Source organism: Rhinopithecus roxellana, chromosome 6 (assembly GCF_007565055.1).
Source record: "Rhinopithecus roxellana isolate Shanxi Qingling chromosome 6, ASM756505v1, whole genome shotgun sequence".
Taxonomy (NCBI): Eukaryota; Metazoa; Chordata; class Mammalia; order Primates; family Cercopithecidae; genus Rhinopithecus; species Rhinopithecus roxellana.
The window spans coordinates 50416261-50441599 of record NC_044554.1 but is presented as its reverse complement, the minus strand read 5'-3'; the positions used below and the strand labels follow the sequence as shown (position 1 = coordinate 50441599).

General features: G+C 40.4%; 1 long non-coding RNA gene and 2 gene segments (V, D, J or C); 2 read left to right on the top strand and 1 right to left on the bottom strand.

The window, feature by feature from the left end:
* LOC104674945 overlaps positions 1–25339 on the top strand; it is a 381543-nt gene that overhangs the window by 68864 nt on the left and 287340 nt on the right.
* Positions 1–25339, top strand: part of LOC104674944 — a 340994-nt gene that overhangs the window by 37506 nt on the left and 278149 nt on the right. The window contains 2 exon segments of the C gene segment in view: positions 7774–7862; positions 7954–8246. Of these exon segments, the coding sequence occupies positions 7814–7862; positions 7954–8246 (342 nt within the window).
* LOC115898225 overlaps positions 1–25339 on the bottom strand; it is a 55401-nt gene that overhangs the window by 22924 nt on the left and 7138 nt on the right. The window contains exons 3-4 of one of the 2 annotated variants that reach the window (XR_004057915.1): positions 11824–11978; positions 10586–11116 (exon numbers count right to left, since the gene is read on the bottom strand). The exons of the other annotated variant lie outside the window; for it this stretch is intronic. This is a non-coding gene — a long non-coding RNA (uncharacterized LOC115898225). Of the gene's footprint in view, positions 1–10585; positions 11117–11823; positions 11979–25339 lie in introns of those variants that run through there. 2 annotated transcript variants of the gene reach the window in all.

The window sequence follows — 25339 nt, the reverse complement described above, 5'->3', positions numbered from 1 at the left end:
ATGGACTAGTGGAACTGTATTATACTACAGAAGAAAATTATAACTGATATGGTTTGGTTCTGTGTCACCACCCTCATCTCAAATTGTAATCTCCTTGTGTCAAGGGAGGGACCTGGTGGCATGTGATTGGATCATGGGGGCAGTTTCCCCCATGCTGTTCTCGTAATAGTGAGTGAATTCTCACAGGGCCTGATGGTTTATAAATGACAGTTCTCTTTTCTTTTTCTCTGTCCTGCTGCCATGTGAGACGTGCCTTGCTTTCCTTCTCCTTCTGCCATGATTTTAAGTTTCTTGAGGCCTTCTCAGCCACGTGAACTGTGAGTCAAATAGATCTCTTTCCTTTATAAATTAAATTACCCAGTCCTTGGTATTTCTTCATAGCAGTGTGAAAACAGACTAATACAATAACTATATCAGAAAACCCTTTCTGAGATATATTCTGACAAGCAACATTTTGAAATAAATTAGTAATGTACTTGACCCTCTGTATTAGCTGATGTGGAACCCAAGGATACGAAAGGCTGACTGTGAGGAAGGCGGGCACCCTCGGATTAGGGTATCAGCAGGGCTTCCTGGAACCAATGCCCTCAGGATACTAAGAGATGACTGTATGTTTAAATTACTTGAGTTCCTTTCATTGTCTTTAGGGTCCCTCATGGAGAATTGAGTTGTCAATATTTATTTTAGCCATTTTGAAGGTTTTAATCAACATTTAAAAATTAACATTTAAAAACTGTGGTTATAAATATATGTACAACCATATATGTATAATATATAGTATATACATTACATATAGTAGATATATTATATCATATATGTATTATATATAATATACATTATATCATATATGTATTATATATAGTATATACATGACTAGTTTTATATATATACAAAATATATATTACCAGTTTTTAAATGTTAATTTTAAAATGTTTTATATGTGCATAAAACTATAATTTTTTACTTTAACAATTTTAAAACGTACAATTAAGTGGAATTACGTACATTCACAATGTTGTAGAACTATCACTGCTGTTTCCAAATGTTTTTCATGATCTCAAAGAGAAACCACACCCATTAAGCAATAATTCCACATCTCCCCTGCTTCTCAGCCTCTGGTAACCCCTAATCTACCCTTTGTTTATATGAATTTACCAACTCTAAATAGCTAATTTATGGGAAATCATAAAATATATTTCCCTTTGTGTCTGTCTTTTCACTTAGCCTAATGCTTTCAAGATTCATCCATATTGTAGCATGTGTCAGAATTTTACTCCTTTACATAGCCGAATAATACTTCATTGTGTGTATAGACCACATTTTGTTTATTTTATCATCAGTTGATGGACATGTGGGTTGTTTCCACCTTTTGACTATTATAAATAATCTTGCAGTAAACACTGGCCCACAAGTATCTGTCTGATTTCCTGCTTTCAATTATTCTGGGTGTATACCTAGGGGCGGAATTGCTGAGTCACATGGGAATTCTATATTTGACATTTTGAGCAACTGCCCAACAGTGTTTTGCAGCAGCCTCAGCATTTTGTACTCCCACAACAATGTAAAAGCCTTCCAGTTTCTTCACAGCCTTGCCAACACTTAATTTCTGTTTTGTTCTGCTTTTTAAAAATTATTTTAGCCATCCCGGTAAATGCAAAGTGATACCTCACTGCGATTTTGATTTACATGTTCCTAATGACTAATGATGTTAAGCATCTTTTTTTGAACTTTTACTTTAAATGTTAAAATTTTATTATGTATACTTCAGGTATATAACATGATATTATGAGATACATACTTATAGGAAAATGGTTACTATAGTGAAACAAATTCATATAGCCATCATCTCACATAGTTACTATTCACTCCCTGTGGTAATAGCAGATATAATTTACTTATTTAGAAAAAAATTCTGAATATATGATTATTAACTATAGTTTTCATGTGGTACATTAGATCTTTAAAATTCTTCATCCTGCCTATCTGCTATCTTATAGCATTTGGCCTAAATATTCCCATTTCCTATTCCCTCCCCCTGCCATCCTCTCAGTAACCACTATTTCATTCTCTCTGTATATTTGAGTGTTTGTAAATGTCACATATAAATAATATATACTATTTCTCTGTGTCTGGCTTATTTCACTTAGCCTAATGTCCTCCAGATTCATCTATGTTTGTTGAGGCAAATGGCAAGATCTCATTATTCTTTTAGACCAAATAGTACTCCACTGTATATGTATACCACAGTTTCTTCATCCTTTGTCCATCAGTACACACTTAGGTTGTTTCCATATCTTGGCTTTGTAAATAACGCTGCAATGAACATGGGAGTGCAGATATCTCCAAGAGATGGGGTTTCATTTTCTTTGGGTATATACCAAGAAAAGAGATTGCTGGGTCATATAATTCTATTTTTAATTTCTTTAGGAACATCTACACTAATTTTCTTAATGATTGCATCAATCTACTTTTCCACCAACAGTTTATAAAAGTTCCTTTTTCTCCACACTCTTGCAACTTATCATTTTAATAATAGCTATCCTAATGGGTGTGAGGTGCTCATAGCAGTTTTGATTAGCACTTTTCTAACATTTAGTGATATTGAGCATCTTGGCCATTTTTATGTCTTCTTGGTAGAAATGTCTGTTTAGGTCCTTTGCTCGGTTTAAATAGGGTTATATGTTCTCTTGCCAGAGAGTTGTATGGGGTCTTTATAAGTTTGGTATATTAATCTCTTATCTGACATATGGTTTGCAAATATTTTTTCAAATCCACAGGTTGCCTTTTCATTTTGTTGATTGTTGTATTTGCTGTGCAGAAGTTTTTCAGTTTGTTTTAGTCCCATTTATTTTTGCTTTTGTAGCCTGAACTTTTTGTAGGATATCAAAGAAATAATTGCCAAGGCCAATGTCAAAGAGCTTTTCCAACATGTTGCATGTAATAAACTGAACTTAGATAGAAGACCCAAACAGTAGACACTAAGCATCTTTTCATATATTATTGATCATTTGTATATCTTATTAGGAGGTAATGGCTTTTCTTTTCTGGTTGTTTTTAGTTTCATTTTGTCTTTAGATTTTAATAGTTTTACGATTATAAGGCTAAATGAGGTTGGGGTTGAACTTCACTTGGGAGATTTGTTGCTGTTAGTGTTTTTAGTGCATATTTCTGAAACAGTTTTAATATACTGTACAACAGAGAATAAGTAAATTCATTGACATGGCTGGGAAACAGAGTTCTTACAAAGGGAAGAGAGATACAAATGAGAAATAGGGAAAGACAAGGAAGAAACCTGTGGTGTTTATTTGAATTGGAGGTATCAATATGAACTTATTTAAAAATTATGTATTTCCTAACTCTAACCATACAATACGTAAGAAGCAATATAAAGTCGACGGACAATTGCTTTATTTATTTGTAGCTGTGTTCCCAGTAGTAATGGGCAGAATTATTGCATGGTATTTAATTTCTACATGTTTCTAAAAGAAACAAAGCAGAAATGACTTCTTCTAGATCCAGAGCAGGGAAAGTCAAAAACATCTTTTAGGCAGAAATCAAGGAAGTTTCATGACCCAGAAAACATACAAAAAATCCACAGCAGCAGTTTCACAGGGCTCCCACTAGCCAAACACGAGTATCTAAACATTAGAGAATAATAGTGAGGACACTAAATTATAACAAATTTTAAAAATCTATAAGGCTATAATGACAATAAAAAGATGTAGGTAAGAATGTCTTCATTACAAAATAATGCTAGTTAGTACATTTAATTAGAAAATCAATGTAACCATTAATGCAGTTATAGACAGAGACCATCAGGTGATGTCAAAACCAACATCTGAAAGGTTATTGGAGATCAAGATATCTGTATTGTGTCAAAGTGTCACTCCACTAATTGCTTATTAACTATAAAAGATAAATGATATCTTCACAATGGAGGGCTCTGATGTCTATGATGTTAAATTCGGTATCACCAAAAATGTGTAAAGATAGTATTATATGTTCTTGTAATTGATCAGATGCAATGGAAAACACACATCAACTATGGCATGGTGTTTGGCAAAATATTTAACCTCTGATAACGTGGAAATTCTGATTGGGGGTCATTTTACCAGTCAGCTGACACGGACTTTTACAAAAATCAAGACCACGAAAATCGGAAAATACAAGTGCGCCAAATAGATACCTAGTTTAAAAAATAGCTAAAAAGACCTGACAACCAAAAGAAATGCATAATCTTTGATAATGCCCTGTAGAAAAAAAAATAAAACCAAAGGACACATTGGTACAACTGGAGAAAGGGGAATGTGAAGTATATATGAGAAAATACTGTTTTTGAAATAAAGTTTTTGAGTGTAATAAAGGCATTTGTGGTTTTCTAAGATAATGGCCTCTTTTTAGGAGAGACATACTGAATCAATAAGAATAAAGTGTTTTACTTCAGATACTGAGGGTAAAATACACAAAAAGAGATAAAGCAAATGTCAAAAGATGTTAATGATTGAAATACATTTTATTTATTTATTTATTTATTTTTGAAACGGAGTCTCGCTCTGTCGCCCGGGCTGGAGTGCAGTGGCCCCATCTCAGCTCACTGCAAGCTCCGCCTCCCGGGTTCCCGCCATTCTCCTGCCTCAGCCTCCCGAGTAGCTGGGACTACAGGCGCCCGCCACCTCGCCCGGCTAGATTTTTTGTAGTTTTTTAGTAGAGACGGGGTTTCACCGTGTTAGCCAGGATGGTCTCGATCTCCTGACCTCGTGATCCACCCGTCTCGGCCTCCCAAAGTGCTGGGATTACAGGCTTGAGCCACCGCGCCCGGCCGGTGTCCAAATACATTTTAATATTCTGTTTGTTGTATGATTCAGCTCTTTCAAAGGTGTCAGTTTTTTAAATAAAATTAGAAGAAACAAATCTTAAGATCTTGAAATGTTGGCATGATTTCAGTTTTGTGGTGGGTATTTTTTATATTCATTTTCAATATCTTTGAAATATTCTATAATTACCACAAAACGAACACACAAGATAAGGTTTCTTTTAACCCTATAGTGTACTTTTTCTACAGGGACAGGCTATGATTTTTTAAAGTCCCCCCAAAAGATAAGAGAATTTATAGTCTGAGGACAAAATAGCTTGACATCTTTGAGATGAGCACAAAACTTAGCTAACAATGCATGTCAAGAAACTGTTTAGTAATACATAGGACTGTTTTAACTGAAACAGGAGATTCTGAGTTCTCTATACAGGTTGGTCAAGAACTCACAGATGTTGGGGAAATGCCTGAACGTAAGCAGAGGAGTGGTAGTGCTTGTCCTAAGTTGTGGTTGGATAATACGTGTTTGTATAACAGGGAGGGAGCTCTAGAAGGACCGAAACACTGTCTGTGGGGAGGGCTCTCTAGCAGGATAGAAGGATCAGATGGAGCTGGAAGGAATTCCCTTCAGTCCCCCACAAACACTGTCAGATAGTAGCCCTGATCTAGTTTCCGTTGTTTAGAAGTCCCTGTCACCCTCCCTGAGCCATGTGTGGAGGGCCTAAGCCCAGTGGCTCATCAGGAGGCACTGAGGTTTGATGGGGTCCAAATGTTTTTGATACAAGGTTAAGCGCTGCCTGAGAAGTTGAGTTTAAAGGAAAAGTCTGGCTTCATCCTAGCATTCAGTATCTAGTTTGCAGGTGTTTTGAGAGGTCATCTTTCTCCACTGATGCTAGTGGGTTCTGCTCAACAGTGAAATCTGAACTGTAGCAAACCATTGAGTGGAGAATCTTCTGAGCCCACTTGAGGGGTAGATGGAGGAGAGCCAGGAACCAACCTGAATGCTCACAGAACAATGCAGAGAGAAATATGCCTCCTTGGGAGAAGATCAGAGAAACCTTAGCAATGTGCCCTGCCCTACACCCAACCTATTCTAGTGTGTACTGGATGATCGACAGGAGGATGTAGGGGGAATGTAGAAGATGGGAGTGGACAATTGTAGATATTTCCAGTAACACCACCGCAAATTTTTTTTTTTTTTTTTTTAAATGTTTTTCTCTCTCACCCAGGCTGGAGTGCATTGGCGTGATCTCGGCTGGAGTGCAGTGGCATGATCTCAGCTCACTGTAAGCTCTGTCTCCCAGTTTCACACCAGTCTCCTGCCTCAGCCTCCTGAGTAGCTGGGACTACAGGCGCCCACCACCACACCCGGCTAATTTTTGTTTGTTTGTTTGTTTGTATTTTTAGTAGGGACAGGGTTTCACCATGTTAGCCAGGATGGTCTTGATCTCCTGACCTCGTGATCCACCCACCTCAGCCTCCCAAAGTGCTGGGATTACAGGCATGAGCCACGGCGCCTGGCCAACACCGCAAATATTCTTAACAAGAGCCAGACTTTCTAGAACTCTGGCATTTCCTTCCATGAGCAATGAGATGGCCCTTTAGGCCCTGACACAATCATGGGTGTTTTTTTGTTCATTTGTTTTGGTGCTCAGGTAGCAGGGGAGGCCTGAGAATACCTGGGGAATCTCTTTCCTAGAAATGGGATGCCCCCATTTCAATTATTTCACATGCAACCTGATAGGTCCTGTCTCCAGCCACCCAGCCTCCACTCTCTCAATGCTGTAGTCATCCAGGGACCTTAAGCCCTGGTCACAAGGATGGAAGAGAGTGACACTGTGATATGAAGACACTTTCCATCATGAAATTATTAATTGGTGTCAACATAAGGTGGGCTCCAACTAGCAGCTTTTCTACCACAATGATAAACAATTTATATGGAAAAGAGATGGTTCTGATAATTCTACACTCACAGGTCTTCACCTGATAACCTTGACATGTGTCCCCTAGGTTTTAGGAACTTGGATTTCTCTAGGCTGAGTTGTACTATTCCCTTTCTCTGAACATACATATCATTGGTTAGTTCATTCATATTGATTCTCAGGACTTCTCCAATCCCTCAAGCCTTCCCACTCTACCACTCAGACAATGAGAAGTGTGTCATAACTAATGTTGCATAATTTTTTTAAAAACTGCTGGATGCTAACACTGCAATTCAATCGTAAAATATGATAGAGGTGTAAGTGTTTAAGATCCCAGAAGTTCTGTTCAATTTTGCATTTATTGTTAGATATTCACCCTGATATTTTCAGGAGTTAGAGTGTTCTTCGCCCATTTTGGTTAAGATATCAGAACCTACTTTCAATACATCGGTGACCAAGAACTACAGGCAGAATCGTAGTGAAGGCTTGATACATAACGCATAATGAAGATTGATAACAGCAAAAAGGGAGCTGGTCATTGGCCTTCAGATAAAATGAAACCCCCCAACTTTGTGCTTAGGGAATTATTTTACCCCTTTAGGTTAGAGTGTGTCGGCTGGTTCAATGCAGTTCTAGGATAAAGCTGTGTCAATTACCCTAGAGGACTGGGAGCATGGAGGACCTGGTAGAAAAGAAATACCAAAAGAGAAGGAAAATGCTTAGCAAAATGCTAAAATCAAGAGGTCACTAATTGATATATATATTTTGAGTTGCCTTTGAGACTTCCAAGTAGAAACATCTAGCACAGGATAGGCCTAGAGATGGAGTGAGAGATCTAATCCCCCAAGCCCTGAATATGTGAGTGAGGATGCTTGGATGAAATTCCAGTCTATGAATACGTTAAACAAACTGTTAGCTGTGTTTTAGTTTACAACAATTGTTTTCTAAGAACTTAGGCATTTGTAGAGACAATGATGTCACTGTAGGAACTTCCGTGTAAGGACACCGACGTCCCACCTCCTCTGCTCCTGCTCACAGTGACCCTGATCTGGCAAAGCTCCCATCCTGCCCTGACCCTGCCATGGGCACCAGGCTCCTCTGCTGGGTGGCCCTCTGTCTCCTGGGGGCAGGTGAGTCCTAGGAACACCATGATCCTCATATAATCTCCCAGAGATTATTCTAGTCATTTCCTTCTGTTTTCAAATTCTTTTCCCCCCACAGAACTCACAGAAGCTGGAGTGACCCAGTCTCCAAGATATAAGATTACAGAGAAAAAACAGCCTGTGGCTTTTTGGTGCAATCCTATTTCTGGCCACAATACCCTTTACTGGTACCGGCAGAACTTGGGACAGGGCCCAGAGCTTCTGATTCGATATGAAAATAAGGAAGCAATAGATGATTCACAGTTGCCTAAGGATCGATTTTCTGCAGAGAGGCTCAAAGGAGTAGACTCTACTCTCAGGATCCAGCCTGCAGAGCTTGGGGACTCGGCCGTGTATCTCTGTGCCAGCAGCTTAGCCACAGCATTGCAGAGACACTTCCCTCCTGTGCACAAAACTGCAGGGCTCTCTCCTCTCTATCAGCTCACAGCAGCCTTTCCTTATTCCTCATCCTCCCAGGGAAGAAGTGGGTTTTCAGATATAGCTAGGATTCATACAGTGGGAGGAAATGAACTATTTCTTAAAACATGAGCACTATAATTGTTGTTTGAAAATGTTTCTCAGGGATTTGGAACACTTCTTGGGGACAGCTGAAGAAACCTAAAGTGACTTATCAGAGATTGAGTCCTCAGGGGTAGTGATAGTTTCTCTCCCATAAAAGTATGAGATCATGAAACATGTACAATAAACTTAATAATACAGATAGTGATTATACCAAGCAGCAAACAGCAGGCTCCCCCTCTGTAGTTGTCAGCATGTGAATGACTTGTTATCCTTGGTGACACCCTGGCTGTCTAGCAAAGTCTCAACACATAGTATGCATTTGGAAATCTTTTCCCTTCTGTTTTTGTTAAAGTATGTTAATAATGATGTTGTTAATGATAGTGATTATCATTTCAGCTATGTTATTCAGCCCTTTTGCCAGTTCAAAGAAATGCACACAAATGGATACCCCGGCAACCAGTCCCAAATCTTAGCTCCAGATGAATTCTGCTTCTCCTGAACTTTCTAACTCTTCTATGTAATCAACCCAGCTCAAGAGTATATCTAGACCTGGACCAGTCAGTTCAGAGGACATTTCCACTTGTCTGCCTTATATATTAAAAGTTCCTTTGTGGATTAAAATATTCCTTGTAAGAACTTCTGAAGCAATCAATTGCCCTCTCTAATAATATACTCTGTGTGTCTAGCTCCATACTCACTACTCTTCTTCTGCCTAAACTAAGATAATACTAAAAATCTTTCTGAAGTATTGGTTAGAATTACTAAAAAACAGCATACTGGAAATTGTCTGAAAGCATTGTCACTGTCCATTAGCCCCTCCTGACTTCCCTCCCCTCGTTATCCAATCTAATTCCTGATGGCAAGTCAGGCTTTATGTCCATTTGCTCATTGCACATCTCCCTTTCCTTTATTCCTCTAATAAAACCTCACCGATGTGATGGATTAAAATGACCACTCACTCACCATCTCCTTGTCAAAATTTCTATTTTTTTCTTTTTCCAATCTGCTATGCTATTTATAGTTAATAACTCCCTCATATTTTCTGAGATCACTTTCTATTATTTGAACATAGGACACACAGTTGTTTAGAGTCTGTCTGATCATTTACACCTCTGAGATCTTCACAGGATATTTTTGTGATTTTCTTTTAGTGCTGCTTCTCAGTTATGGTGCTTGAGTTTTCATGGCGTTTGTATTTCTCCTTACCAATCTGATGATGTTTGACATTGTGCCAAATGCTATAGCTGTAGAAATAATTTTTGGTTTAGGATGGAGCATATTTTTCTGCAGCGATCATTTTTCTGTGCTTCTGAAAGTGCATGTAGGTATAAACGATCAGGCTCCCTGAATCAGTTTAAGGCTTGAGGTGTCCTGGAGCATCTGGAGAACAGATTTGTCTCTGGCTTATTATTACTATTGGAATTTGGCAATGACACATTTGCTTTCTTCTGGTCTTTGCCTTTACCCCCCTGGCCTGTGAGTCAGCTTCCTGAGTGCTGAGTCAGGATCTGCAAATGCCCTCTAGGACAAACAGACTGCTGTGCTCACTTCCCAGGGCTCTTGCCCTCACCAACATTCCAGCCAAGTTATTCCTTAATTTTTTTAGGACTTTAATTAACCGAAATTTTTAATGTTTTTGATATTTTTTCCAACTATGTAGATAACAACAGAAAGAGTGAGTGCCATTATCCTTAATTATTGGGATTAAGGTGAAAATAACTTTACTTGGAATTCTAATTTTCCCTGAATTTTAATGTTAGATTCTTTGTGATGTGTCTGATATTTAACTTAAATGGTATAAAGATATTAAACTCTGATATGAAATACTTTTTTTTTTTTTTTTGAGACGGAGTCTCGCTCTGTCGCCCAGGCTGGAGTGCAGTGGCCGGATCTCAGCTCACTGCAAGCTCCGCCTCCCGGGTTCCCGCCATTCTCCTGCCTCAGCCTCCGGAGTAGCTGGGACTACAGGCGCCCACCACCGCGCCCAGCTAGTTTTTTTTTTGTATTTTTTTAGTAGAGACGGGGTTTCACCGTTATTAGCCAGGATGGCCTCGATCTCCTGACCTCGTGATCCACCCGTCTCGGCCTCCCAAAGTGCTGGGATTACAGGCTTGAGCCACCGCGCCCGGCCATGAAATACTTTTTTTAAAAAAACTTAAAGGCCATTCATAATCCAGTTGAGACATATCTTTGTTTGGGGCATGTTATTACTAGAGTATTCTTATACTGTTATTTATTTCTATCACATAACCTCTGCGTTCCATTGGACCATATGGCAAGATGAGAAACACAATCAAGAGAATGCTGAGATTAGGTTAGATAGTACAGATTGGGCTTCAAATTAATTTAATTACTGCACTCTGAGGGAACATTTGTGCTGTTTTATGAGTATTCCCGAGGGGCAGTGGTCAAAATTGGAGGGAGTAACTGATATGTTACTATTGTTTTACCCCATTTAAAGCCAGTCTCCTGGGACAAGTTTGTCCCACATACCCCATTTTGTGGGGCACCCCGAAAATAATAATCCTCTTTTAAACTTCCCATTCCTTGCCAAATCTTCTCTATGGAAGGGAAATCAGTTATAGTATTTGTTCTCTTCATTTTAGTCTCTCCTTATTTCCCATTTTCTCCTGGTTCCCTAGAGAAAACGTAGATTCTTTGGTGCGTTTTCAACGTGTGCTAAGATCAGTAGTGAACTTTCTCTTCCATGCAGGGCTAGCCTGTAGTTTGGAGGGGACAGAGAATGTTTAAATTACTGATTCAGCATCATGTTAGCCAGCCCATCAAGTTTCACATTGAGACCTGCTGCTTATCAGTATTAAACCTGGCATTATGTTTCCACCTTTCTGACAGCATTGTCAATGTCTCGGGTGTCTCTGTCCTATCCCATAGCACTAATAGTATTCACTGGCCTTCTAACACTAACTAATCATAATATTCTATATGCCCTGTACTCAGTGAAACAAAGCCCAAGTCCCTGTGTCTTGGCAAAAGACAGCACATTTGTGCTGCTCCAGCCTACTGGCCACTAGAAGGCACTGTGGCTTCGCTGTCATCCAGAGTCTACAGGGAGGAGCAGAGATTGCTCCCTGGAAAAAGATGGTTAAGGATTACTCTGAGGTTGGACCTAAATTCAGGGAGTTGGTTTGCAGATGTCTTGAATGATGGCTGGGAATAAAGGAATTAGTAACCGACCCTTCTTCCTCCATTGTAGAGGTGGGTTTTGCTTTAAATTGAGCTTTGAGTGGGGCTGAGTGACAGGTGTGCTTTGCAGTGCATATACCTCTGAGCTCACTTAAGATGTGGGGGCACAAGGAGCTGGGGTGGTGCAGGGCCCATGTTCTGAGCTGAGAAAACCAGAGAAGAAGTTCTTGAGTCAAAGGAGCCTTGGAAAGCCTGGCCCCAAATCAGCCAAGGCCAACCCTACCTGCTCTGTAGAGAGTAGAATAGCAAGAAATGGAGGTGCTATCCAGGACCACAGCAGAGGGACTCTCTCCCTAGGGAGTTGACAATCACAGTGATGCCACCAGCATATCCACATATGAGGCATAATCCAGTGTGTCTCCTGGAAGAAGATGAGGCCTAGGCAGACATAAGAAGATGTTTTTGAATAGGCTTCCCTTGGCCTGATTTTAAATTCTTTTCATGTGATCATGCATCTGTCTCTACCTGTATTTTGTATCTGGCTTCTGCCTCTCACCCATCAGTCTCATGGCTACTAGAAGGTATTCAATTTCTATTGACACAAATTACCAATAACTTCATGGCTTACAATGACAAAAACTTATTATCTTACAGTTCTGCAGGTCAGAAGTCCAAAACTGGGCTAAAATCCAGATATTGGCAGGGCTACATTCCTTCCCGAGGCTCTCGGGCAGAACTATCTTTCTCTTCTATTCAGCTTCTAGAGGCCACCAGCGTTCCTTGGCTCATGGCCCCATTCAATCTTCAAAGCCAACAGGGACTCTGCATCACTCTGAGGCTCACTCTTCATTCTCCCACTTCCACATTTTAGGACCCTTGTGATTACATTGGGCCCACCTGGAAAATCCAGGCCACGCTCCCTGTATTAAGGCCAGCTGATTAGCAACCTTCATTCCATTTGGAACATTCCTTTCTCCTCTTGCCACATAATTTAACACATTCCCAGTTTCTGGGAATTAGACATGGACATCTTTGAGAGGTTGTCATGCTGCCTGCCACACTTGGTACGTGGTTACAGAGACTGGTAAGCAATTAAATTTTTGAAGACAGAATTATGACCACAGTTTTATATCCTGGGTACAACAGACCCTGCAAAAGGAGAGCCCACAGGGAAATAGGCCCCTCAGGTAACACAAGCTAGTCTGCAAACTAATGCCCTTTAACATTGGCAAGTACTTTTGAATGCAGTGAACTCAGAAGCATACCTCTGTGCCAAGAGTCAAAATATGCCCTTTTATGGCAAGTAACTTAATTGACCAACTCAAAAAAGAAATCTTTCTCTCAGCTTTCCATAATCTCTGAGAGGAAGTAGGTTTGCAGAAGTGAGGTTATGGGGAAAAGGCCAGGTGTTAATGATGAAAAACATTGAACTTTTCTAGGGGTAGTAATAAGATTTAATTCAATAGAACATTTTAGCTGCAAGTCTTCAAGAATAAGACAATCTTATCCTCTGTTTTATTGTGGGAATAGAGAATGTGAGAGAGGTTCTATTCCATGGGCCTTGGGAATTCAATACGGTTCAAGGATAAATAAACCCAGGTTTTTCACTGCAGGGAAGAGCTTCAAATATAATCAGTACTCAGGGCATCAGCTCAGCTCCTGTATCCCTAACAATGCAGTTGACATGCGTCTTCTCAGATGCCTAACTCCTAACTTGTTGATGGATAACTGAAGTATGCATAAAGGAGTAGAAGCACCAAGCCACCAGTGAGAGGAATGAGAGAGTTTGCAGAGAAGCTGGCTTGCAATAAGACAATGAGTTCATCTTTAAATACTTGGAGTCTGAGGTGCACGTGGATAAAGTTGGCAGGCTCCTATGTAAGGCATGTTATGGAGAAGGTGCTATGAATTGTTAATATCAAAATAAATACCCAGGGAGCCCCTGCATGTGTGCATCTGTATCTCAGATCCATTATAGTTGAGTTCAGTCCTGCCTGATTCATCTCCCAGAGATGCAGCCTCCTCTTAAAGAAGTTGGGGGTGGTGGCCCATTCAGTGATGTCACTGACAGATGCATCCTGTGGGGATAAAGTGTCACAAAATTCATTTCTTTGCTCATGCTCACAGAGGGCCTGGAATGTTCCACATCTGCTCTCACTCTGCCATGGGCTCCTGGACTCTCTGCTGTGTGTCCCTTTGTATCCTGGTAGCAAGTGAGTCTTCAGAATATTAACCATCGTCACACTGGGCTCCTGCATGGATGATGCCTGATATTTTCTTTATTCTGTCCCCCAATTCTGCCTTCTTTCATAGAGCACACAGATGCTGGAGTTATCCAGTCACCCCGGCATGAGGTGACAGAGATGGGAAAAGAAGTGACTCTGAGATGCGAACCAATTTCAGGCCACAGCTCCCTTTTCTGGTACAGACAGACCATGATGCGGGGACTGGAGTTCTGATTTACTTTAACAACAAGTCTCCGATAGATGATTCAGGGATGCCCAAGGATCGATTCTCAGCTAAGATGCCTGATGCATCATTCTCCACTCTGAGGATCCAGCCCTCAGAACCCAGGGACTCGGCTGTGTACTTCTGTGCCAGCAGTTTAGCCACAGCGCTGCAGAATCATCCCTTTCCTGTGCAGAAACCCTGGTGTTTCCCCTTCTCCTTCTACCTCCCAGCAGTCCTGGGCAAAGTCTTTTCTGTTCTTCCCTCTCCTGAGAAAAAAGTGGTTTGAGGGTCTGACAAAGAGAGTAAATGAGAAGGTATCAACATAGGAAACCTTAGGTTGGTTTGAAGATTATGAGATGGGTTTTGAGGATTCCTCAGATATTCTCTCTGCTAAAAACACACAGGAGTAAGATTAACCTTGGCTACCCACACTGGAGATTTCCCCATCCTCCTGCATTTGCCATCCCATGAGAATGGTGGGAGATCCCAAGAAAGGCTACGTTTTCTGAACTACGCTTTCCCCTTCATTCTCTCCTATCTCTAAGTTGCAAACAGAAATTTCCTTCACAAGTTTTCTAGATTGTAAAAGAAAGTTCTTTGCTACGAGTGTGGACATTCCTTATTAATGCCAGTTTCAACTTTATGTTTATTAAGGGATTTTTCATTACTCCTAAAGAGTGTCTCAAATGTGGCTAGAACAAGCAGGTTAGTTTACTAAATGTAAGCTACCTGGCCTGGAATCTAAGGATCCAGTTATCTCTATTCTGCATAAGAAGAGTCAGGTGCTGGCTAAACGCTGTGCACACTCACAGAGCACTGATGAGGCCTCTTGGTAAGGACCCACACTGGGGTATCTCAAAGCAGACAGACATGTCCAGTCTTCTGTTGCCCTCTTTCCTCGCTGATTGTATATCCTTAACACACAAATTTACATTTTTCTTCTTATGTATATGAGAAGTTTCTATATAATACCTGCAATCCATTCTGAGTGGTTATAATTTCTCTGATATTCATATTTATATACTGATTCCTTCTAAATCCCTATCATGATATCATTGACCACTGAGGCAGAAGATCCCTGTATTTTGAGTGCCCAAGGCAATTGAGGTTTGTTGGAGTTCTGCCATAAGCCAAATTCCACTTTGTCATTCTTCTATTTTTTTTTTTTTTTGGACGTATAGGAGTCCTGACTTTCAAGACAGAAATAGTGCAGAATTCCTCCCTGTTGCTTCCAGATCATTTTCTCCCTCCTACTTTAAAGCCCTGCTGCTTTATCCATGTTGCTTTATAATATTACCCCTTCTTGTTGTACTTACCTTATTACCTTCAGAAATTTTCTTATTCAGTCCTTCTGCCTGCTACTAATCTAGTCATCTTTCTTAATACTATTCATCACATAGACAATTTATTCACTCGCAAGGCTTCTAAGTTTCTCAGCCTCCTATACTGTGAGTCTTTTTCCCCTCCAGTCCTTTTCAGACTTACTTCCGTGATTATAGACCATTTAAGGAACAACAAAGATCTTTCAATATTTCTATTTAAATTGTCCTATCGTTCTACCACTACCTCCCTTCTGTTTATCTCAGTAACTCCTACAATTCTTCTATTTCTCTGACCTCTCCAGTTCATGGAGCCCAAAACTTTTATTATTTTTTAAATTTATTTTGTCTTTCTAGGATGTTATTTATTAAAAATAGATTATCTGTCCCTCCCCTAACCCCTACTGGCAAAATGGCCTTTCCCAACATCTTTTTGCACATGGATAACAGGTCTTGTGGACGCAGATGTGGCATCCTACCTAAACTACAGGCTCAGGCTTTTCTGGGATAGTGGGGCAGCAGCTCTGCTGGCGCCAAGGGTGGAACAGCACAAGATGACATCAACAAACCCTGGTGCACCTAACTGTGGGCTGCCATGGAGGCTGGAACGGACTGGAGTTCCTCCTGTTCCAGGCCTCAGGAGACCAAGTCCATAAAGAGAGACCCAGCGGCCCAGCAGCAGCCCCCTGAGAGCCCACAACTTTTAAACTCTTATGCTTTAATTCTTACATTCTTTTAATTATGTTTTGAGATTTAAGACTGTAATATCAACCCCAATTAGATCCAACTCCCTGTAGGTTCCCATGAATGGCAGAGTTGGGAGGGGCACTAAAAATCCCTGTGGGGACTCATTCGATTTATCTTCTATAGTTGTCATAATCTCCTCTTAGGTTCCTCTACTTCTAACCTTGGCCTCCCTCATTCTAGCCACCAACCCAGGGTCTACTCTCAACACAGAAGTCAGAGTGATCCTTTAGGTTAGATGCTGTCACTCTTCCGCTAAACCATACAGTAGCTTCCTATTTCACTCAGAGAAAAGCCTACAGCCTATATAGGCCTACAAGGTCCTAGGTGATTCCCCTCCCTGTTAAATTTCTTGCCTCCTCTCTGTTCCTCTTTCCTTTGCTTATTTTTTCACAACACATTGGCCTTCTGGCCATTCCTCAAATACACAAGGCACACTTCTGCCTTAGAACCTTTGCTCAAGCTATTCCCTTCGCTTGGAACATCCTTCTCCCAAGTATCCCAGTTAGGCCTGCAAGAAGCCTGAATCATTCTACCAGTGATGCAATCATTTTCCTAAAACCACTTTTCAATTTTTATACATTCAATGAGTCTCCATTGTTCACTATATAAAAATTTCACTTCGGGAAGGCATTTGAATTTTTAAACATTTTGACCATATCTTATCTTATTTTTGACTACTGAGTAAGATAAATGTTACTTTATCAAGTGTACTTCACACCCTTACAAAACAGTCTTACACAATTTAATGCCTGTTCATACATTTGCTCTTGTAATTTCTGCTACCTTCTTCATACTGTTCAATACTTCTAATCACTCAAGACACAATTGAATGCTTTCTTTCTCTATGAAGCAGGAAATGGTTCCATTTACTCTATTTTCACAGTGGGGTAAAATAGATACACATTTTAGGAACAAAACAACCATGCAGATTATAGAAATTAAATTATTTTTTACATACTTTTGAAGGTGAGGAAGTTCAGAAGCTCAAATATGGTTAAGCTATGTTTTGCTTCTATTTAAGTCCATATTCCCCACCACTTGAAATCTTCCAAGAGAGATTTCCCTCATTCAAATTAAAAGCATTTTGATACAAGAGTGGGGTATGGAAGTGCTCGGGAGAGAAGGGCGCAGTCCCTGGTGAGGGCTCCATCCTAGGGCCTGTGCCCACTGACCTAAATGAGGACAGGGGTTTCTGTTTTTGCACTCAAAAAGTTACTTTTTGGCCCACCATGTCCCCCATCCTGTGCCCATATAAACCTGAGACCTTCAGGGACACAGACACAAGAGGCTGGACGTCGAGAGGAGCAGAAGAATACACCAGCAGACACTGGCAGATCAGCGATGGTGGAAGGACACGAATGCCAAAGGGGAGTTTAGCCAGGGGTAGTCGGAGAAGAGTCCTGCCACTGGGCAGCCAACTGCAGGGGAAAACCACCTTTCCACTCCATACCCCGACTTCCGGCTCCCCGTCTATCTCACTGAGAGCCACTTCCACCACTCAATAAAACCTTGCACTCAACCTTTCAACCCACATATGATCTGATCCTTCCAATACACTGGGCAAGAGCTCAGGCTGTCACATTGGCCCCCTGTCCTTGCAATAAGCAGAGGGTCTATTGAGTTGACTAACACAAGCTGACTGCAGACGGCATAGCTGAAAGAGTGCACTGTAAGTCCTAGACGGTGCCATGGGGTGGGAGCCCAAAAGCACTCCCCATGGCCTCTGCACCTGCCCGTCTGCATGCTCCCCCTAACGATTTGAGCACCTGGGCACCAGTGAAGTGAGCCATACCCCTGTCACATGCCCTGCCAGTAGGATAAGGGAACGCTCGGGTTTTAACTTAATGTGTAAAAGACCTTGTTAAGAAGATGAAAATGAAGCCACAGCAATGGATAAAACATTTGTAAACTACATATCCAACAAAGGAATATTATGACTATTTCAAGATTTGCAGAACTGTCTATTTAATACATGTACTCATGAGCAATAATAAATGATTATTACTTTAACCAGTGAGATTTGAATGAGGCTTGTTATACAGCATTGCTGTGCAGGTGTCAACTGATATACTCTATATTGCAATATCTATTTCTTAAAATTGTTCTAGCCATAATCCCATAGACCATTACTAATTCCAAGCTTGTTCTTTTTAGGAAGAGTGTTGCTCAACTCTGATGCCTTTCTTCTGTTTTCTATTTTGATTTACACATGAACATAGTTCCCAGCAGCTTTTAAACCTCCAGAAGCCCTTAACATTTCTGTTTTTGAAAAATATCTTTTCTTGTTTTCAGCATTTTTTATTGTTATTTTTTATTGTTTTGTATGGGAAGGTACTCAGTTTACCATGTTGAATTAGTAATTCTTTAAACATTTTTGCTATTCCAGTAATTAGAGATATTATTGAATTAGTCATTGAAGATACCATGGTCTTTGCAGTTCCTGCTTGCGTATCAAGTCCTGTGAACTATTTCTGGTGTCTCTGAGTCACTTCCCAGTATGGTCATTGGCTGTTACTGAGTCTGATTCACCACCGACCTTTACTGAAGCTGATCCACCAACCCCTTGGTCATTCTTGGACACATAAGCACAAATACAACAGTGTCCTTTCCCAAAATATGTAATACGCAGGGAAAATTACTTTCATGTAAAATAGACATGTCTTTTTAATATTACCAGTAGATCATTCTAATTATGGACTAGTAACATCCAACAGACTTATTTGGGTTTAGTGACAGACCTATTACTGTGTTCGCTCCTCAATTCAAACACAGAATGTGTATTTTCCATATTGTGTAGCTTCAAGTTTTGGGGTTCTCCATCAAATACTTAGCTATACAATGGCAGCTACTTTTGTTTGGATATTTTCTCAAATCCTGGATGATTACAAACTTCTCCTTCACTGGTGAATTTTTTTTTTTTTAATGCAGGGTCAAACCTGATATTAAGTCTCCCAGAGAGTAAGAAGACAACTATTCAGGGTCTACAAGATGACCAGTTAGAAGTGGTGGTGGTCCGTGGCGCTCATGGAGAGGAATGAAATGAGGTGAGTGAATTTAGCACTGTCAATTGAAATATTCAGGTTCTCACATTGGGATTGACTAGGCAAACAACTTGACCCACAGAGAACAAAGAAAAGCAGAGTGTTGGGGGCACAACAGCCCACTGGGAGCAGCACACAGCCAAAGGAACCCCTACCCCAGCCAAGGCAAGCAGTGAGTGATTGTGTGACCCTGCCCAAGAAACCATGCTTCTTCCACAGATCTTTGCAACCCATGGATCAGGAGATCCCCTCACAAGCCCAGAACAACAGGGCCTTGGATCCAGTACACAGAGCTGTGTAGAGTTTTAGCAGAGCAGCTGCTCCGGCACACACAGAGACCCAGGAGTTTTACACATTTCAGCCCCAGGATTCCAGGCAAGGCGGGAAATGTGTCCACATATAACCCTAGGAAGGGGGCTGACTCCAGGGAGCCAAGGAGCATCATCCTGCAGGCCCCACTTCCACAGCACCTCACAAGTTAAGATCCACTGGCTTGGAATTCCAGACAGCCAATGGCAACAGGCTAGAATCTGCCTGAGATAAGTCTGAATTCCCGGGGAAAGGGGGTGGCCACCAACTCTGCAGTCCAGTAGACTTAGCTGTTTGAGCCTGCCAGCTTTGGCAAATACAAATGGTCTGGATGAGGAAAGGTCCCCCATAATGCAGCACAGCTGCCTTGCCAGAAGATCATGGCCAGACTGCTTCTTTAAGCAGAACCTTGATCCATTCCTTCTCAGTGGGCAGGACCTCCATGTGTAGGCTTTAGCCATTCTACCCAGGGTTCTACACTGAGAGCTCTGATCTCTCCCTGGGATGGAGCTCCTGGTGGGCAGGGGCAGCTTCCATCTCCACAGTTCAGTCAACTCAGTCCTTCTAGCCTGTTGGCTTTGTAGAATCCAAATGGTCTGGATGAGAAACACTCCCCATAATGCAGCACATCTGCTCTACCAAAAAGCAGATAGACTGCTTCTTTAATCAGGTTCCTGATCCTGTTCATCCCAACTGGGTGAGACCTCCCAACAGGGTCTCCAGCCATCTCCTACAGGTGTGCTCTGGCCAGCAACAGGTCAGTACTCCCCTGGGATGGAGCTTCCAGAGGAAGAAGCTGGCTGCCATCTTTGCTGTTTCACAGCCTTCACTGATGATACCTCCAGTATGGGAAAAACCAAGGCAGCCAAGGTCTGAAGTGGACTTCCAGCAAACCACAGCAGCCCTACAATAAAGTGGCCTGACTATTACAAGAAAAATAAACAAACAGAAAACAACAAGTACGGTATCAATGAAGAGGACCCTGCGAAATCCAAGGTCAAAGGTTAGCAACCTCAAAGATTGAAGGTAGATAAGCCCACAAAAATGAGAAAGAATCAACACAAAAATGTTGAAAACTTAAAAAGCAGGATGCCTCTTCTCCTCCAAATGACTATAACACCTCTCCAGCAAGGGCACAGAATTGGGCTGAGGCTGAAATGGCTGGATTGACAGAAGTAGAGTTCAGAAGGTGGTAATAATGAACTTTGCTGAGATAAAGAAGCATGTTGCAATCCAATGCAAAGAAGCTAAGAATCATGATAAAAAAAATACAGGAGCTGACAGCCAGAATAACCAGTTTACAGAGGAACATAATCCACCTGATGAAGCTGAAAAATACAACACAAGAACTTCACAATGCAATTACAAGTATCAGAGGGAGAACAGACCAAGTGGAAGAAGGAATCTCAGAGTTTGAACACTATCTTTCTTAAGTAAGAGGGGCAGACAAGAATAGAGGGAAAAGAATGAACAACACCCCCAAGAAATATGGGATTATATAAAGAGACTGAACCCATGACTGATTGGGGTACCTAAAAGAGATAAGGATAATGGAGCCAAATTGGAAAACATACTTCAGGATATGATCCAGAAGATCTTTCCCAGCCTAGCAAGACACACCAACATTCAAATTCAGGAAATGCAGAGAACCCCCATAAGATACTCCATGAGAAGATAAACCCCAAGACGCATAATCATTGGATTCTCCAAGGTTGAAATGAAAAAAAAAAATGTTAAGGGCAGCCAGAGAGAATGACCAGGCCACCTACAAAGGGTAAGCCTATCAGACTAACAGCAGACCTGTCTGTGGAAACCTTATAAAGTAGAGTGGTTGGAAGCTATTCTTTAACATTCTTAAAGAAAAGAATCTCCAACCTAGAATTTCATATCTGACCAAACTAAGCTTCAGAAGTGAAGAAGAACTACGCTCCTTTTCAAACAAGCAAACACTTAGGAAATTTGTCACCACCAGGACTGCCTTGCAAAAGCTCCTCTAGGAAGCACTAAATATGAAAAGATTAAAACCATTACCAGCCACTACAAAACACACTGAAGTACACAGACCAGTGATACTATGAAGCAACCACATAAACAAGTCTGTGAAATAACCAGCTAGCATAGTAATGACAGGATCCAACTTACATATAACAATACTAACTTTTAAGTGTAAATGGGTTAAATGTCCAATTAAAAGACATAGAATGGCAAGCTGAATAAAGAACCAAGACTCACTGATATGCTGTCTTCAGGAGACACATCTCACATGCAAAGACAAACATAGGCTCAAAATAAAGGGATGGAGGAAATTTTACCAACCAAATGGAAAACAGAAAAAAGCAGGGGTTGCAATCTTAGTTTCTGACAAAACAAACTTTAAACTAACAAAGAATAAAAAAGACAAAGAAGGGCATTACATAATGGTAAAGGGTTCAATTCAACAGGAAGAGCTAACTATCCTAAATATATATGCACCCAATACAGGAGCACCCAGATTCATAAAGCAAGTTCTTAGAGACCTACAAAGAGAGACTGGACTCCCACACAATAATAGTGGGAGACTTCAACACCCCACCGACAGTATTAGAAACATCATTGAGACCAAAAAGTAACAAATATATTCAGGACCCAAATTTAGCTCTGGATTAAGTGGAACTGACAGATATCCATAGAACTCTTCACCTGAAAACATCAGAATATACACTCTTCTCATCATCATATGGCTCTTACTCAAATTGATCACATATTTGGAAGTAAAACACTCCTCAGCAAATGCAAAAAAAAAAAAAAACTGAAATCATGACAGTCTCTCAGATCACAGTTCAATCAAATTAGAACTCAAGATCAAGAAATTCACTTAAACCACACAACTACATGGAAATTGAACAACCTGCTCCCAAATGACTGTTGGGTTAATAACAAAATTAAGGCAGAAATCAAGAAGTTCTTTGAAACTAATGAGAAAAAAGAGACAATGTACCAGAATCTCTGGGACAGATAAATCAGTTTTAAGAGGGAAATGTATTGCACTAAAGGCCAACTACAAACCTCTGCTCAAAGAAATGAGAGAAGACACAAACAAATGAAGAAACATTCCATGCTCATGGGTAGGAAGAATCAACATTGTGAAAATGGCCATACTGTACAAAGTAACTTATAGATTCAATGCTATTCCCATTAAACTACCATTGACATTCTTCACAGAATTAGGAAAAAAAACTATTTAAAATTCATATGGAACCAAAAAGAGCCTGAATAGACAAGATGATCATAAGTAAAAAGAACAAAGCTGGAGGAATCATGCTACCAGACTTCAAACTATACTTTAAGGCTACAATAACCAAAACAGAATGGTGGTGGTACAAGAGCAGACACATAGACCAATGGAACAGAATAGAGAACTCAGAAATAATATTACATACTACAACCATCTGATCTTCAACAAACCTGGCAAAACAAGAAATGGGGAAAAGACTTCCTATTTACTAAATGGTGCTGGGAGAGCTGGCTAGCCAAATGCAGAAAATTGAAAATGGACTCCTTCCTTACACCATACACAAAAATTAACTCAAGATGGATTAAAGACTTACATGTAAAACCCAAAACTATGAACACCCCTAGAAGAAAATGTAGGCAATCCCATTAGGACATAGGCACAGGCAAAGATTTCATGACAAACATGCCAAAAGCAATTGCAACAAAAGCAAAAATTGACAAATGAGATTAATTAAACTAAAGAGATTCTGCACAGCAAAATAAACTATCATCAGAGTAAACAGACACCCTGTAGAATGGGAGAAACTTTTTTTGCAATCTATCTATCTGACAAAGGTCTAATATCCAGAGTCTGCAAAGAACTTAAACAAATTTACAACAACAACAAAAAAAACCAGACAACCCCATTAAAAAGTGGGCAAAGGATGTGAACAGCACTTCTCAAAAGAAGACATACATGTGACCAACAAACATTTAAAAAATAGCTCAGCATCACTGATCATTAGAGAAATGCAAATCAAACCACAATGAGATTCCATTTCATGCTAGCCAGAATGGCTATTATTAGAAAGTCAAAAAAAAAAAAAAAAAAAAAAAAAAAAAAAAAAAACAGATACTGGCAAGGTTGCAGAGAAAAAAGAATACTTTTACACTGTTGTGGGAGTGTAAATGACTTAAACCATTGTAGAAGACAGTGTGGCGACTCCTCAAAGACCTAGAGGCAGAAATACCATTTGACCCAGCAATTCTATTATGGGGTATATACCCAAAGGAATATAAATCATTCCATTATAAAGATATATGCATGTGTATGGTCATTGCAGCACTAGTCACTATAGCAAAGACATGGAATCAACCTAAATGCCCATCAGTGATAGACTGGATAAAGAAAGTGTGGTGCATACAACATGGAATTATATGTTGGCATAAAAAGAAATGAGATCATGTCCTTTGCAGGGACATGGATAGAGTTGGAAGTCATTATCCTCAGCAAACTAATGGGAACAGAAATCCAAACACTGCATGTTCTCACTTACAAGAGGGAGCTAAATGGTAAGAACACATGGACAGATCCCAGGGGACAAGACACACTAGAGCCTGTCAGAAGGGGGTTAGTGGGAGGGAGAGCATGAGCAAGAAAAGCTAATGAATGCTGGGTTAGTACCTGGGTGATGGGATGATCTGTGCAGCAAACCACTATAGCACATGTTTACCTATGTAACAAACCTGCACTTCCTGCACAGGTACCCCAGAACTTAAAATAAATTCGAAGAAAAAAAAAAAAAAGAAGATAACCATTCAAATTGCCTCATCAGGTGGATTGTTATGGGAGAATGTATATTTCCAAGACTCTTGAAATTAAAGAGAGTGAGCTATCAGAAACAGTGAACTCCTAGACAGAAATAATTTAGAGTATGTGATAGTAAGCACACTTGTCAAAGCTCTCTCCGCTGAAGAAAATGTAATGAGGAAGACTCTCTGAAAGAAATTAGAGCACATACATACAACTATTCAAAATCTATCAACATTATTATTACAAAACCTGAGAGTATAATTAAAAGAACGCCTGTGCTTGGAATACTTGTCACAGAGAATTTTAACTTGCTAAGAAAATGGATGAGACACTACAGTGTTTTGAAATGATACTTCCTTCTGATCATCCAACAGGTGCGAAGGAAGAATATTTAAAATCGAAAGCTCTTATATAATTCTTACTGTGTTTTGGGCATTTCAAGTGGATTCATTTTCCAAGTAGAAAATATTCAGCATCTACTTAAAATGCCTTATTTTATAGAAGAATAAACTGAAACAGAGGGAAGATACATACTTTTCTTCATGTCACATGGCTAGTAAATGGAGGAAAGGGGGATTCAAACACAAGAATTTGGGGACGGGATTCCTTTAGCCATTTATAAACTATTATAACTAAAATTTAAAATATAAGTTCATTAAAATGGAAGAGGAAAAAGACTTCCTCAGGAATAGTTCTAACTTCTTAGAAGACTTACACTTCTCACATGAAAGAAAGAGGAGGTTCTCGGCCAGGTGTGGTGGCTCACACCTGTAATCTCAGCACTATGGGAATCTGAGGCAGGTGGATCACTTGAGCTCAGGAGTTTGAGACCAGCCTGGGCAACATGGTGAAACCCCATTGCTACTAAAAATTCAAAAAATTAGCTGGGGATTGGTGGTGCATGCCTGTGGTCTCAGCTACTTGGGAGGCTGAGGTGGGAAAATCACTTGAGCCTGGGAGGCAGAGGTTACAGTGAGCGAAGATCATGCTACTACACTCCAGCCTAGGTGACAGACTGAGACCTCACCCCCAATTTTAAAAAAAAAAGAAGGAAGGAAGGAAGGAAGGAAGGGAGGGAGGGAGGGAGGGAGGGAGGGAAGAAGGAAGGAAGGAAGGAAGGAAGGAAGGAAGGAAGGAAGGAAGGAA